Source organism: Patagioenas fasciata, chromosome 9 (genome assembly GCF_037038585.1).
Source record: "Patagioenas fasciata isolate bPatFas1 chromosome 9, bPatFas1.hap1, whole genome shotgun sequence".
Taxonomy (NCBI): domain Eukaryota; kingdom Metazoa; phylum Chordata; class Aves; order Columbiformes; family Columbidae; genus Patagioenas; species Patagioenas fasciata.
In genome coordinates this window covers 19,785,897-19,802,807 of record NC_092528.1, presented here as the reverse complement: position 1 = coordinate 19,802,807, position 16,911 = coordinate 19,785,897, and the positions used below count along the sequence as shown (strand labels likewise).

At 40.4% G+C, this 16,911-nt stretch overlaps 1 protein-coding gene across 10 annotated transcripts in view; it reads right to left on the bottom strand.

Annotated features, from left to right (window-relative positions):
* The window catches only part of NLGN1 (neuroligin 1), a 378,226-nt gene that overhangs the window by 294,008 nt on the left and 67,307 nt on the right, over window positions 1-16,911 (bottom strand). For 4 of the 10 annotated variants that reach the window (XM_065844747.2, XM_071812569.1, XM_071812570.1 and 1 more), the window contains exons 1-3: window positions 16,013-16,586; window positions 3,139-3,943; window positions 2,597-2,656 (exon numbers count right to left, since the gene is read on the bottom strand). In XM_065844747.2, coding sequence (XP_065700819.1) covers window positions 2,597-2,656; window positions 3,139-3,631 — 553 coding nt within the window. In that variant the 5' untranslated portion in view covers window positions 3,632-3,943; window positions 16,013-16,586. Of the gene's footprint in view, window positions 1-2,596; window positions 2,657-3,138; window positions 3,944-16,012; window positions 16,587-16,911 lie in introns of those variants that run through there. The other 6 variants (XM_065844749.2, XM_071812571.1, XM_065844750.2 and 3 more) reach the window with 2 other exon arrangements.

Genomic DNA, 16,911 nt, shown 5'->3' with positions numbered 1-16,911 from the left:
TGAAGTATACTGAAATATAGGCATCCATATTTAGCAAAAAGCATACGATCTAGCCTCATTCCTTTTCACCAGCTCTAACCAATCATTCTGTGGTCTCTGCAATGTGCATAGCCAAATCCTGCCCACGAGGGGTAATGGTTATAATGCCCATTACAATTTCTAGCATGACTCATGGATATAATTTGTTCCATTTCTGTATCTATCTTCATCAGGTTACTCCCTGTTCTTCAACATTTTGATTTTTCTCATGTCCCTCATCTGACAATTAAGTCCAGGTACCAATTTATTTATTTATTTAATTCAATCCATTTCCTGTAATAAGAAAGAACCAAACAATACATACAATAGCATACAGTTGTTGGTTCAGTCACTTTGAATTTATGTGTCCATTATTACTTAAAAGGATGAAGTAAAAGTCTGCCTGTGATTTTCATATTTTCTCTTTCCAGGTACTTTCATCACTAAATGTAATGAAATGACTGCAACCTCAATGACTGCCATTTCCAAGCTGCTGTTGCTGCTCAGATGTTGGGACTCTATTGCAACTTTGTTGTACAGCATGATTCCTTTTACTACTAGGTATGAGGGCAATCCAAGCCAAGGAAAATCTTAAATTATATACAGGTGAGTAGAGCATGAGTTACTCAGAGAACAGACATTACTACAGCTACGCCAGCTGCCCAAGCTGAAGGTATTCAGGAGTTCACCGCAGCTGTCAACGAGAAAAGGTAGGATTCTGCTCCCTTTTATTGTGCTATGTGTGCAATGAATTTAACTAGAAAGGTACCTACTGAATTTCAAATAGCTCTCCCTTTAGTGTCCTTCAGGCTCACAGGACAATAAACATGACTTTCCCATCTACTGGGCTCTCCTTTTATTTTTGCTATTTTTTTTTCTCTTTTTTTTTTTTTTTTAATATTCTCTCAGAGGAAAAGATGCTTTCTGAGAACAATGATGGAGATCTGCATCTTTATTTATGACTTTGTGAATCAGCATCTGGGTGATAGGAAGTGAAAGTTGCTCAGCTAATTACACACGCTTGATGAACTGCGTAATAACTGCTGCAGCACTGCACATTAATTGAATGCATATAAATGACAGCAGTTATTCTAACTTGAATGATGTGAGAAGAAGTGACGTTGCTCACAGTACCCTGATTATCTTTGTTTCCAACTTTGGGAATCCAGCTTAAACCATTGTATTTTTACAGCACGGAGTAAAAATTCCCTAATAAAAAACATCAGATGGTGCCTCAAATTCCAACACTTTAGAAACAAATTGCCCTAAGTTGCTGAAAGTGGATTTAGACATCCTAAAAAGCACACTTTGAACAAACACAATTAACAATTTATAGTTAGCATCTAGCTACAACTAACAGTCAGTAGCAGCTGTAAAAGCAAAAACTTTGGACAATAATGCCACCTTAATTTAGATGTCTAGGTATCGCCTTAAAAACCTAATACAGAGTTTATAGAGTTGAATTTTGCCCAACTCTAAACAATTTCCTGCTATGAAACTTTGCTAAAATTAATTTGTTCTGGAATAACAGTAACATATAGCAACTGATATAAAAAAATATGGATTACAGCTAATAGGCAAGCAGGTATATGCACACTACTCTTTGCTTACCCTAAACAGTATTTTAGATCCAAACGTAGTCCAGTTAGTAAATAACATAGTATTTTAAAGAAAACAATAACGAAAAATACTTTGATATAAAACAAATGTGTAAAGTAGTACAAAATTAGTTCTTTATACTAGTACCAAATTCCTACTTTAAATCAGTACCAAAATGCATCTTCTCCGTTGCAGATCAATTGCTTCAGAAATTTGCAAACGTTCACAAAGAAATCTGCAAATTCTCTCGTACTGTCTGACGCAAAAAGGGCAGAAGCCAAGTCTCCAAAGCTTCCCAAAGCAGCCTAGTTTCCAAGGTACCATGTCACAATATTTTAACATTACCCTGCACCCTATTAAGAGATGTTTTGCTTTACAAACAGAGCTGTAATCACATAATAGGGGAAATCAGAGCTCACTTTTCTAAGTGTGTAAACAACAAAATGCATCACACCTACGTTTCAGGAAAGTTAACACTGTTCCAAGAAAACAGGGTGCATCATGTAGAAAATCAGTGTAGATTTTCAGCCCTGCCTCACTATAATACATGATAGGCATTATGCTGGAATACAGAGCTGTGGAGACACCTCAGCAGCTTCAATGGCAACAGTACCAGGCTCCGGGCACACGAGCTGCCCCTGTGCATGCATGTACCACATACGGTTTCTACGTACAAGTGACAGACACTCCTCTGAACCATGAGACCACGACAGAGAAGCTGCCAACAGGATCAGCATGAGATAGTGCAAGAGAGATGATCAGGTGCAACCGAGTTCAGGCTCTACAAATGTTACCTTCCCATCTGCTTTACACGGTCCTCTCTTTAAATACCTTTCTGGCTTCAGTAGGACAAGATAATCCCTAGCAGTTCACTTCATAGCATCAGCAAATCAGCCTCTTTCACCTGTATTATTCTTTCTTCCTTTGCAAGGTTTTGATCTTTCCCCCATTCGGTTTTTTTTGTCCACTTTATACATACCTCCTTTTCTACAAATTTTCTTGCCGGGTTTTCTGGCACATTCCTTGGATATTCTTTTGACTGAAAAATGAATAGAAGACTAGAAAATAACATGGAGCTCCATCACAGACAGTAGGAGCATGCAACACCACTATCTAACTTAAATATGACCTGCTTTATTAGGTGCGGAAGATTCTCAACTCGTGTCTGCACATGCAATGAATAAGATGTTGATGCATCTTCCCAGAAGTCAGTGGGTGGCAATGAGAATTAGGTACCAACTTTGACCTAAAAATACACGTGCTGTGGGATAAAAAAAAAAAAAAAAAGAGTGTAGAAAGAAAGAAAGAAAGAAAGAAAGAAAGAAAGAAAGAAAGAAAGAAAGAGAAATAGAAAAAAAACAAGGACAGATGCATACACAGAGAAGCAGCATGCATACATGTAATATGCTGGCGTGCAAACAAAGAAAGCCATGCCTGCTACCAGTACACGTGGATTAATATTGTTAAAACGTAGAACAGGAAAATAAAAAGATCTCCCTGTTTTGCCTGCTATTAACTCACCATCCTCGGTTGGGACATAGATATTTAAATAGAGGCAGTCTTCATTCTGATCTTGTACATAGGTGGAAACTACATCCAAGTTATTAGTAAACCACACGGGAAGCATGACTTCAGGCAACCTGCCTTCTATAATGTTCTGGGGACACACTGGAGCAAACTGAGTGGTATTTTTGATCTCTGACCAGGGAGACGGAGGCTCAGGAGGTTGAAAGCGGCGCTCCCCTGTTGGAGGGGCAGCATACGGAACCCCAAGAAACTGAATAACGGGCCCCAAAATTTCATTATTTAGTTCCTTCTTAATCCCTCTTATCTTGCCAAAGTTGGTGGTCACCACGGGGTTGGTATCATCCAATTTTTGGGAGGACACAGCTGCAGCGTGAAGCAAAAATCCAAGTATACCAAAAGCAAGAGTGGCATTCGATCCCGTGTGTAACAGGCGGACTATCGTCGCTCTCCATACACAGTTCAGCCACATGGATCTTGGAAAGGCCATGGTCCCACATTAGTTGTGTAGCTACAAAAAGCGATCTGATTTGTATCCACGGGTGTCAAAACAGGGCGACCGAAGGAAACAGATCAAGTTTCCTAAATAGGTGCCTGTCAGAAAAATCTCAAAAGGCTTTTCACGCGGTAAGTATCTTCCATTGATTTCACACTTATTGAAGCTGCATCTTCACTCAGCACTATTTATCAGACTACATCCTATCGACAATTCTGTTTTCCATAGCAGCAATATGAAGAGAGCAGCCATTTACTGCAGAATCCCCTCTTATAAATCAAATCCAGTTAGCCGCAGGTCTATATCCTGGAGAAAATGAAAATAAATCATTAGTATGAAAGAGCTAATATGAGCAGAGTGATAACTAGATGTTGCACAAGTTATTTACATACATTAATAGTTGCTAGAGTCATGTAAGTAAAATTGCAGTAGTTTATGAGTCCGTGAAATGGCGGGTGAAACACTGATTACTGGATTATCTATAATGTCACCTGTTGCATTTATAAAGATTACTCAGAAGAAACAGGACTCACAGAAAATACATATTTAAAATTCACCTTTTTAAGAGTAAGCAATTTGCTGCCAGGCTACATTACTTCAGTTTTTATGTTAATACTCTATTTAACTTTATCAGCTCATAATCAATTTTTACCTTGTTTGCACAAGTTGATTTATCAAAATAAAAATAATGTTTTCTTAAAGCAGAAGATGGTGAAACAAAGATAGACAGGTATACTGAAGACTCAAATGCATTTTATTTCATTAAAAGCAGATTATAATACATACAAACATTTTTTTGTTCAATGTAAAATACAACTTTCGATTAAAACACTGAGGTAACTGCAACATATTTGGGAAGATAACATGAATTTCTGTGCTTATTCATAATAACCCGAATTACCATACTTTATACAGTTTTCTTATTCCACAAGTTTCTGATAGCTGATGAAGAACATCTACAGAGTGAAATGTTCACATCAATGAAGGACCAGATTCTGCTCGTGCTGAAGTGAATGGCAGACTCTGAATTTGCACAGAAATATAACTGGACCCCAGTAGGTATTTTTGCAAAACTGATTTGGAAAAGGATATGGACAGACAGTTTAGGGATGGAGCTGTATATCATAACTTTTATTTCACAGCAACCCTGAGTTCCTTATAAACTACTGGCTTCACTGAAAAATGAAAATGCATGATGAACGCGCTCAATCCCTACCATCCTTAATTTATAACATAAACAATAAACATTCCCATAGGACAACGGAAATCTTATCTTTCATATACCAACATGCTGACGGAACAATATCCTAGAAAAATAATCAGTTAAGATCAGAGACTGTATAATCTCAAATTCCAGGTTCTATTTTCAACTGCTTTAGCTCAGAGGTTGTCACACAAGGCTGTGTTCCAACACTTCTGAAAATTGTTCAAGGCATATCATTATATCTTCCAGATTCATTTAAACATATTTCCAACACGACTTACAATATCCTATTATTTAAGATGCAGTGTTATACACAACATAGCAGTGTAATCTTGCACTCCCTATTAAGCAGTGTGTAATGCACAAGAAATGTGTTTTGCTTTGTAAAGGAAACATTTTAAACCACCTGCTTTTGAGACAGCATTGGCAGCTTTAATGAGAATTGTTTTTTTTATCATGTCTATACACATTGTAGAGAGAATTCAAAAGAACGGCTTGTCTAATAGTCAGACTACCCTGCAGTTTGGGTTATTAAAAAGGAGATTGTAAAAGCTATATAGGACAGCAGGAGATTTGGTTCATGTCTAGTGTTCCTTTAGCTCTGAACAATCTATCTCAGGAGGCAATAAGGAGATAGATGAAGCTTTTCCACAATTTTCTCTCTCCCTTTCTCTCTGCTAATTCTAACACCTTCACTGTGAAACTGCATTAACAAACAGGCTTATATCCTTCATTCCCCAGCTTCAAATTCTCAGCATTTGCTGGAAACACACCAATTTAGCTGCAGAAAATAATTCCCCAAACTTGATGTACTTGTTTGCATTTGGTTTAATAAACTTACACAGAATGGCATGCAGACAATTGCCTCTTGGAAGACTTGCTTTGTTGCACTTCAGATTTTAAAGGCAGGAGTATATTACTTGAGAAATAGTAAAGAAAGAGTACATAGACAGGTGTCAGAGCAGAAGGCACCTAGTACAATTTTACTCTTCTGACATGATGTACAGTAGGTCATGGCAAAGCAGAAGCTTATTCCTGAGTGGTTTTCAAAAACCTCCACAAATTTAAACCTTTTCCACTAGGTCTTAAAATCCACATCTGTTTGTTTTATTTTGTTTCATTTTCCTGACAGGAGTGGAAAAATACACTCTCTCTTCTTTCTCAAACTCGATCTTGTAAATAGCAGGAACTTGATCTCAGTGGCGCTCCTGCTTATTTACATAGTCTGAGGAAGGTCCGAGGACAAACCAAATAAAACACAGCTGCACCAAACAATAACATCCTTCTTCATTTCAAGCTGCTGAGTTGGTTCAATGTGGAAAATTACCAAGATGCTACTAATAATTCATTTAGAACTTTTACCAAAATTTTCTTTCCAGCAATAGGTGGAAAGGCAAGCAGGGAAGCCGGCCTGGAGCACGTCTTACTTGTTGAGAGTCAATGTGGGACAAAATTTTCCTCATTCCTCCAGCAAGTGATCTGTGTAGGACTTGCCCTTGGTAGCTGGACTTGACTGAACAGGCATCAGTGGGACAAAAGACAAGCAAAAACAGGAGCAGCAATGATCAGGGAGATAGGCAGGAGAATAAACTAAAGAGTAATGATTATAAATGTGGAGCAAACTTCAGCATTAAAATATTGTGGATCTGAGGAGGAGAAACATTTTCAGGTTTTATGACTGTCTAGATATGAGGATCACAATTGTTCCCTGTGGTAACACAAATGAATTCTACTGTAAAAGGTATTTGATAAGGTCTTTCATGGTCTTTGGAACAGTCTATACTACATAGAGGTTTTTTCTATCATCTATTATTTTATTATCTTCCTTTCTGAATTTAAATTACTCTATCTCAGATTCTGAAATACTTCAGAGAGGTGTTCAGTATTCCAAGGAGTGAACAATCCAAGATAACTTCAGCACATCTTTTGCATTTCCAATGACACAGGGCATCCCACAACAGGTCATATCTGCTGCGAACTGCAGCAGCTAAACTCGTCTTTGTTACTCATGCACAGAGCTTCAAATCTTAAGGGATCTCTTGAACTGTATCACCCGTCAATAGTTCCAATGGATTAATAAAACCTTTGGTGACACCCAAGGCTTCTGGCCGTATACCAGGTTCGGCACATGTAAAGGCATAGTTATATCTTTACATTACCAGCTGGGATATTTTTTAGCTGAAGATGTACTCCGTGATTTGATATTCTTATTTAAAAATTCCTTTCCACCTTAATTTTGCTGGTAAATCCCAATTGCACAACTATTCATAGGAAGTGATTGTAAGCATTTTGAAGACCACACAATGCTGCTTCATTTCAAAACACAAATGCTATTTTGCAGAACCAACTACATTTGCATCCACTTTTACTTACAACAGTCTCTGCTTAGAACTAAGAGCCCTAAAATGTTTTATGTCTCTAAAAAGAAATCCGTTCCTAAAATAAGCTACAATGCCAAACACGAATGCAGCCTGTGGAACAGAAACCATTAATGGAAAGGCTCTGACCCAGGGTGAGCACTGCATCGGTGTGACACACCAATTGTAAACATGATCAGACAAATCCTCAAGAGATGCCTCACAGAACTTCCCATCTCTTCTTTCACATTTCAAGTTAGCAAAGGGAAGCGTTGTGTCAAATACGGCATATTTTCTCTCTCTGTACTAAGTAAAGATTTTGAAACACACCCTGCTTTGGGGTATTTCCATAAACACTTGGTGAAGGGAAGGGATTTACCTGTATTTAATTCAATAAATTAACTACATGCATTAAAAAACAAACAAACAAAAAACAACCACGGATGGATGAAGTTATAATAGAGAAGACTGCAATCCTGAATATAGACCCCTAAGAAGGGTCCAGCTCTAGGGAGTTCAGTACCCCTCCACCTGAGAGCAGCCACAGCCCTGGAAGCTCCAGAAAGCAGCTACAAATTCAACCCCACTGAGATGCAAAACCTTTGCTGAGATCGCCAACAAAGGTATGTGATCTATCTAGACTTCAGCAAAGCCTTTGACACTGTCTCCCATAATATACTCCTTCAAAAGCTGATAGCCCATGGCTTGGACAAGTGCACTCTCTGCTGGGTTAAGAACTGGCTGGAGGGCCGGGCCCAGAGAGTGCTGGTAAATGGGGCTGCATCTAGCTGGCGGCCAGTCACTAGTGGTGTCCCCCAGGGGTCAGTGTTGGGTCCAGTCCTGTTTAACATCTTTATTGATGATTTAGATGAGGGGATTGAGACCACCATCAGCAAATTTGCTGATGACACCAAGTTGGGGGGCAGTGTCGACCTGCTGGAAGGCAGGAGGGCTCTGCAAAGAGATCTGGATAGACTGGAAAAATGGGCTGATTCCAATGGGATGAAGTTCAACAAGGCCAAGTGCCGGGTCCTGCACTTTGGCCACAACAACCCCCTTCAGCGCTACAGGCTGGGCACAGAGTGGCTGGAGAGCAGCCAGACAGAAAGGGACCTGGGGGTACTGATTGACAGCAAGCTCAACATGAGCCAACAGTGTGCCCAGGTGGCCAAGAAGGCCAATGGTATCCTGGCCTGTATCAAAAATAGTGTGGTCAGCAGGACAAGGGAAGTGATCCTTCCCCTGTACTCTGCATTGGTGAGGCCACACCTGGAGTATTGTGTTCAGTTCTGGGCCCCTCAGTTCAGGAAAGATATTGAGGTGCTGGAGCGGGTCCAGAGAAGAGCAACAAGACTGGTGAAGGGACTTGAGCACATGACCTATGGTGAGAGGCTGAGGGAGCTGGGGTTGTTCAGCCTGGAGAAGAGGAGGCTTAGAGGTGACCTCATCACTCTCTATAACTACCTGAAGGGAAGTTATAGTCAGGTGGGAACTGGTCTCTTCTCCCAGGCAGTTAGCAATAGGACAAGGGGACATGGGCTTAAACTCTGCCAGGGGAAGTTTAGGCTGGATATTAGGAAGAAGTTCTTTACGGAAAGAGTGATCAGGCATTGGAATGGCCTGCCTAGGGAGGTGGTGGACTCACCGTCCCTGGAGGTTTTTAAACTGAGATTGGACATGGCTCTTAGTGCCATGATCTAGTAAATGGGCTGAAGTTGGACCAAGGGTTGGACTTGATGATCTCTGAGGTCTTTTCCAACCTAGCCAATTCTGTGATTCTGTGATTCTGTAATAAGACATTATTCTGATTGGGTCACAGTCCCACCCCACATTAATATGAGATTACAAGTGTTGTGCTACACGGGTAAGGATTTCCAGATAATACAACCTGTGTAAATGTATCACTCCCAGATCAGAGAGTTCCTCAGTGCCATTCTCACATTTACCTCTATTTGATATAATATTTGTACACAAGCCCTTAGAACCAAATTAGTAAAAAATACAATATTTAAATACAGTATTCAACACAGTATAGCACAAATTAGTGGAAGTTGAACTAAACTGAGTAGATACTACAAAATTCATTTAAGTTGTCATGCATTTTTCAGCTTCACTATATTTTTGTTCCTTCCCATTAGTGGGAATATTCGCTAATGCTAACTCATTATTAATTAGTATATTCACGATCAAAAGATCCCTTTAAATAATTTCCACAACCTAGTTTGCCAAAATAGGAAGACTTCTGATCATGGTTTTCTATTAAGCTGTTTTTGAATTAGACAAATTAAACCTATGAGAAGAAGAGGGTCACTTAAGTCTTATTATCTTCCATTTACTCCTATCAATAAATCATTTTCTTAAAATAGTTCTACTTCTTAGCTGAAGTAATTGTTTATATTACCAGAAGTTGGCTACAATTTTTTAATGTGGACTATAGCTGTCTGACATTTTGCACAGTAAGTAGGTAACGAAATCGTGATTTTACCCATAACAGAAAGAATGGGTAACTCTGTCACTTATGTGTAAAGTTTTAGACAGCTAAGTAATACAGATTTAAATTAAAAATGACAGATGCACTGGCTTGGGATATAATGGGCACTGAAGTGAACTTTTATTCCTTTTAGCAGCTTACGGTTAACTCTTAAATGGACCACATATTATACTCACTTTTGAGTACTGTAACTATTCAGCTAAATGATCAGATGGTTATTCTGTTGATGGCAGTCGTGTGCTTCAGGACATGAAGATTTTTTGACCTACTGTAGAAATTCAGCTGAACTCATGTTAATCAGAGGTCATACCGGGGAAAAAAATATCCCAGATGTTTCTCATTTGAGATCTTCAGTATTGAAATCTGCATATTGTATAACATAAAGTCAAGGGGATTTGACTTGCTTTGATTAACACTTTGTGAAACATCCACATGCTTCCCCATCTGATCCCTCTAATAGAGTACACTAGAACCCACCCAAAGGCCCCTGAAACTCTGTTCTTTTATTGTGTCTTGCAAGTGAAAAATTAAGCTATAGAATTAGTGACAAAGTTCATTACCTGATATATATTTGTGTCTAACCCTTGGTTCACTGAGGTTAACCATTAGAAAAGTAAATTGGATTTTGTTCGCTACCTTTAATATAATTATACTATCAACAATAATACTATCTTTAATGCTAGCTCATCACCTAAGGCAAGCTTTCATATAGGATTCACAAGAAAGATACCACTTATTTATTTTTCTATTTTTGGGACATCAGAAAATCAAGGTAAGAAAAGCTAAAATACAGTTATTACCATCTCTTGAGAAAGGACTCTGAAAACAAGGATGCTTGAATGAACTCAGATTTGTCTATGAATTGTTTTTCTATCTGGATACCATATAGTAACAGTTCCAAAGCATACAAAACTCTTGTTGCAGAGTTAGATCAATAACTAGCTCTTCAACAAGATGAACTTAAAAAAACCCAACCAACCAAACTTCCTTGTGGCACAAAAAAAAGAGCAAATGTTTTTCTTACTTGATCAGATTCTGGTCTCAATTCCATCAAGCTAATTGAGATCAAATTCCAACTCATCCTAAAATCTACAGGCGTATAAATATAATTTGTTAATCACAAACCCGACATCTCTAACTCAACTTTGGAAGTGTTCTTGAATGGTGTTACTATGCTTTCCAGAGCTGTTGAGTGCACACTACATTTCAAGTGCAATATTGGCATTATAGGGATCTATCAACTTGAGAGTCCATTTCCTGTGATGTAGCATTCTGCACATCTGTGACTTTACTTGTATTTGTTCCAAAATGAATTTCATGCATAACTTGTTTTTCTTAATTAAACTTCCTTTAGCAGTTTCTAATACGTGCATTATTAAAACTCATTAGTCCCATTCATGCTTGCCTGTCATCTTTGGCTTTGCATTCATGTATCAAAGAGCTCTGTTGCTTTATATAGGAAGCAAATTAAATAATAAATATGAGAACTTGAACGTTTTATGAGTGTCAGTATGAGAAAGTGGCTGCAAGGCCCATAAGGTTTCACACAAAAAAAGCGTTACAGCTAAAGCTAACATGCTGACACATCTCTGATCTATAAAGTCTGCAGTAATGGTAGCAGTAAAGTGTTGTGCCATAGACAAGGAATTTCTCTCTCACATGAAATAGAAATAGGATAGAGCACAGACTATATTTACTGTAGTAAAAAAATTTCAAATAAAATTTCCCAAAAGCTTAGAATATAACACCATTAAACGTCTATAAAGATTTACTCTTTCCATCTGACTTCATGTGTAGCTCCTATTATTCAGCTCCTTGTCCTTCTTTCAATTTGTACCGCTATCTGTGAGAAAGATACTTATTTAAGTCATGGCAACCAGTCTCAGGTCTCCCTGTGGTCATGTCCTGGTCACGCTGACCATGACTCCAGTGACAGAAGTGTTTCCTAACCCAGGAGCAGAGTCTCACGGTGACTATTTCAGGGCGCAGGTCTGTAAAGAAATAACCCATCTTCATGAAACCAGTTGAAGCAACAAAAGCTCCATCCCACAATGCCCACTTTAACACAGGCTTGAGGATGTCAAAATATTCAGTATGACTATGTAGTAAGGTTTTTCCTAAATAAGTTGTCATTTTCTCCTCATGAATATTTCTAACACTGTGTGCCCACATAACACTTTACTGCTTTTAAGTACTTTTTTGCAAGTTGGGGGGCGGGGTTGGGAAGGCAGAAGTTAAAGAATGATTTTCAGTTCAGATTTTGAACTTAAAAGCTTCAAACAAGATGGAATTAAATAAAAGTATAAAATATGACAGAAATCTATTCCCCTCATTAAATTCCCAGAACCAGTTCAACAAGTGGGCTAACGGCATCTCTAGGCAGGATGTGATTGAGGAGATTTAGAAAACGTATTTTTAAATTGCCATTTAAGTTCTCTGCTTGGTTAAAGGAATACGAGTCACTTGAAATATAATATTTGTAGAGTGTCCTTGATCACTTCTATGATTTTACAGTCACGTGTGGCTAATTTCCAAGCATTACATTCTCCCTTAATATGGTGCAAAAGACCTAACCAAGCATCAACGGAAAGTAACAGACTACTCAAAGGCAGCACTAAAACTGATTATGCAGAAAATACTACAAGGACAAACCAGAAGAATTCAATGAATGGGGGAAAGGGAACTCCAATTGCTTTTCTTTAAATGTCTTCATCTTTTATTTGCCTACAGCAGTAGAAAAAACATTTTATACTGATGTTTGCGGCCTAGATCTTCACATGGCTTGATTGCTATAAGGTTAGTAACAGTAGACACTGTGCCCCATGGTTTCACAGAGATGGTGTCCCTTTACACCACCCTTTTTTTGTAACAAAAACTGGGATGGGTAGAGTTGGTGCACAGAAAAACCTGAGCATGGTACTAAGTAGCCACCTAGTAACTTTTTGTCCCTTGATAATAAACAGCACATCCTTATCTAGCAATTAAAAATTATGAAAACAAAGTCTGTTGGAACACATGTGTAGTCTTCAGAGGCAGGTGGAAACATGAAGCTGAGTCACCAAGTAGTCAACACAATTTCCCCTTGTAATTGTGATAATTAAATAGTCGTTCTGGGAAATATAATGTCATCATTTGTCATTAAAACTACAGGATGTGCTATCAATATGCAATACGTGATGAAGTTTCCCTATCAACTTCTTTATTTTGCATCCCCTAACTCATCCCTCCCTCCCACACCAAGTCTTTGCAATGACCAGGTAATAGAGCAGGCATCCCTCTCTGCATGCAGACATTCCTTCATCATGCAGAGCTCAGAAACAGGCTACAGTAATGGAAATATGCTTTTATAACAGCTTTTATTCATCAGTCGAAGTCTGTTTTTTATCCCTACCTGTTAGACTTACCATGGATGGGTATCTGGGACTAATCTGAAATTATATTGTTTACTGGATCAGCTTGATTACTGCCCATCCTTTGTTAAAAGAAATCCAAAAAGGTTTCTACTGTATCTCTAACAAAATGTTGTCTTTCCATTGTTTGCTTTCAAAGAATGTCTGTCTCTTTTTGCCCTTCGTTTTCACTATTTAATTTTTAAACAGTTTCTTTTTCATGTAATTAAAAAAACATAATAAATACGACATCAAACAAATAATTCAAAGCTAGCCAAGGATCTGTAATACAGCTCCACATCTCTATTAGAATGGAACGTGTATTTGCTTTTAATAAAGACAGGCAAGCCAATCCATTATGAACTGAGACCATCTCTAAGCCTCTGCTTTCTTCTCTTTTCCCCAGACTCCATTTGAACAATTAGAGTGGTTTATACTTCTGTGTATGCCAGTGGATATTAAATATGCAAACTGATAAAAAATAAAACTACCACCATTACCATGTTCAAATCCTCTTTTCATTTGCAAATCAATTTCTCTGCCTATAGCTCTGTCCCAGTCTTTAAATAACCCTCCTCAGCAGACTGCTCCACCTCCAGCCAAATAATCCAGAGCAAACCCACTTTGTTAAGGATGGTCAAGTATCAACAGCTGGGATATTATCTTCTTACCCTACCATAGAAAATGAGGCAGGATAACCAAAGCTGTATCAGGACGGCAGTTCTTTCTCCTTGCTTCTACACAACTTATTGCCTTAAGCAGCCTGAACACTCTCTGATGGCTTTCGTTGCTACTTCGGCTAATCACAAAACAGAGGTGTTCAGCCAAATCCTGCTTCCCAGCACACTTAGCATTATTATCCTCAGTCTCATTTTTCTTCCCACAGTCTGCATATGATTCAAATGAAATATACAGAATAAATGGGAGATCTTTACATGTATCTAAGGGCCCCCTAATTGTTCACTGCAAAACTGCTTTTGCAACATTACTGCAGTCTGGAGCTGTAGTCTGAGAAAACTGGTATCATTTATCAAAAGTAACTAAGAAGTAGTCATCTTCAAAAAAAAAAAAAAAAAAGGAGGGGGGAGTGAGAGAAAAATATAAAAAACCCCTTCCAAACAGTATTTCCAGACATGGCTACTTAGCTTTTGGCTTCCAATCTGCAAATCTAATTTCAAAGACGCAAAAGTGGGCTGCGTGTTACAGCTGTTGAGCCCACACAAGTCTCAGTGCAGTCAATGGGAATCAGTATCTTTAAAAATCAGAGCCCTGAATAATGTGGTCTATTTTTAAATGTTCATTTATATCATACATGAGCCTTACATTTATCAGGTGCCTTTAATAAAGTACATGCAATTTCATAACTAGCTTTTGCTTCAATTAAGCCATCCCCTCACCCCCCTCCAAAAAAAATAAAAAAAAAGGAAGTAACAGAAAAGGTCCCAAAGCTCAGTGTTGTTTTTTGATCGATAACAATAGTCTGTAGATGCATCAAAAATGCTGCTACTGTAAAAAACAAACCAACCAAAAAACAATCTAGGTCTTAAGGGAGCACAAAAAAGTTATTCTGAGCATTATCACAAATACATGGTTTCAGATATGAATTATCTCTGTGAATTTACCGATACAGTCTGGTCCCACTAAAGCTCTGGGAAAATGCAAATATTACCACAGAGGAAGGCAGTACTGGAAAAAATATCTCCTAAAACAATTTCTTACACTTATGCTGGGAAAAGAAAAAAAAAAATCTGCTTCATTTCAAATTCACTGAACATCTAAACGTGCTAAAACCATTCACTTTGATATTTATAGCTTCTATAAGATGTATTTCCATTTTATACTAGGAGGTTTTTAATGCCATAGTTGTTAGAGCTAAAATAAACTGGCCTTCCAGAAAGCAAACCCAGTGTCAAACTAAAATGATATTCCTTAAAAAGGTCAGCAAATTTAGAGGAAAATAGCTTGTCCAGATTGTGTCACCTGCAGCACCAAGAACGCAACACTTTAATCAAGCTCTGTTTTGTTTTATTTAAACAATTATTTTAATGTAATTGCTCTAGAACCATATGCATCCCTAAAATGATTTGAGATAATACCATCTCTCCTGATTCCAAGGTAACTTTCTGGCTTTAATTATAAGTCAATTAATATTAAGTAATTTGACTGATTAATTTTAATTAAACCTGCTGAAAATTGATTTTCCTTCACCAAGTAAAGATGAGGCTCCGGTGCGATCGTCAAGAAATGGAGGGGGGAAGGAGGGAGCAAGAAAAAACAGTACTTGACACTCCAGCGAGATGTCTGAAGAAGGGGAAAAAAAAATCCCTCCCTCCATCAGGCATGGCAGCCTGGCCAGAGACCCGGCACCGTGCGGAGGCACCGTGCGGAGGCACCGGCCGCGCAGCCCGGGGCTGGGGGCGCCCAGAGCCGCGCCGGGCCCGGGCCGGGGGGGGGGAGCGGCGGCCCCGGCCTGCCCGGGGGGAGCGAGGGGGAAAGTTCGCTCGGGCGGCGGCGGGGGCAGGAGCCGGCGGGGAGACCGCGCCTGTGGCAGATGCGGTGTGTGCGGGGTGTGTGTGTGTAAATCTCCCTGCACATATCCTCCACTCCTCCCCTTCCCACCCCCCAGCAGCGGTTCCTGCCGCCGCGCAGCTCCCCCGAGGCACCGCTCGGGCTCCCCCCGCCGCAGCCGCGCAGCCCCCGCGCAGCCCCGCACCCCGGGCCAGTTGCAGCCGCTTAAATGCCATCTCCCTGCCCGCGGACACAGACACAAACACGCACACAGGGCTCGTAAACCGGCGCTGCAAAGCCTCCCCCCCGGCTCAGCCCCGCAGCCGCCCTGCCCTTCCCGGGGCCGGGGGTGCTGAGCCCGGCCCGGCCGCCCCCTCCATCCCGGCTGGGGCTCGCCCCGCACGCCGAGAGCATCAAAGTATTTACCAGTTCACGGCCGCTTTTCTGCAATCGCAGCTGAAACTGTAATTCACTGGCTTCGCCTCCTCCGGCTCTCTCCCAGCCGCTGTGAGCTGGAGGTTTCTCAGTCGTGCCCCGGACACTTCCGAATTATATCGATTTTTATATATTTTTCTCCCCTTTCCTCTGATCGGGGCGAGAGGAGGGGGGGCTGGAAAACCCCATCCGGAATTCAGCCTCATCCGTGCCGAGCCACCTCCATTTAAATCCGACCATCAGGCAAGCAATAGAAATGATCAAACGCTACTTCTCTCCGTCTGCAAGTAGATAATCCTACTAATCCAATAGATCTCCCCCGATCCGAAATTGCCCTCCAGACGAATCCCTTGCGCTTGATGTCCGGCGGGTGATCTCGGAGCCGCGACGGTGCCCCGAGGGGTGCGTGTGTGTGTGCGAGTGTGCGGTGATGGGGGGCTTGGGGAGCGGGGGGTGTTAATCTTTTTTGGCTCCTGGATGCACGGCTCGCTAAAACCGCCGAGAACCCTGCTTTTTCCCTCTATTACACGTTTCCACTCCAAATTGCTGCTGGATGAAAAATGGTACGAAGATACCCCCAGCGGCGGCGCGGCGAACGGCGCGGGCAGCCCCGGCCCCGCTCCGCACCGCCCCGGCCCTACCTCCGGGAGACCCTCCCGCAGCCATCCAGGGAGACACCACGGCAGGAAAGCAGGTTTGGGGGTGCCCCTCCGGTGGCTACATGCAGCCGCATGAAGCACATACATCCTTGTGTAGATAGTGGATATAAAGTGTTGCCAATATGGGATAAAAAAGCTGTATGCACCTGCGTGCGCACAGGCTGTTGCCTCTTACTGAATTGTACCTGTGTGCAATACTCCAATATTTCTCATGGGTATAATTTTGTAAGA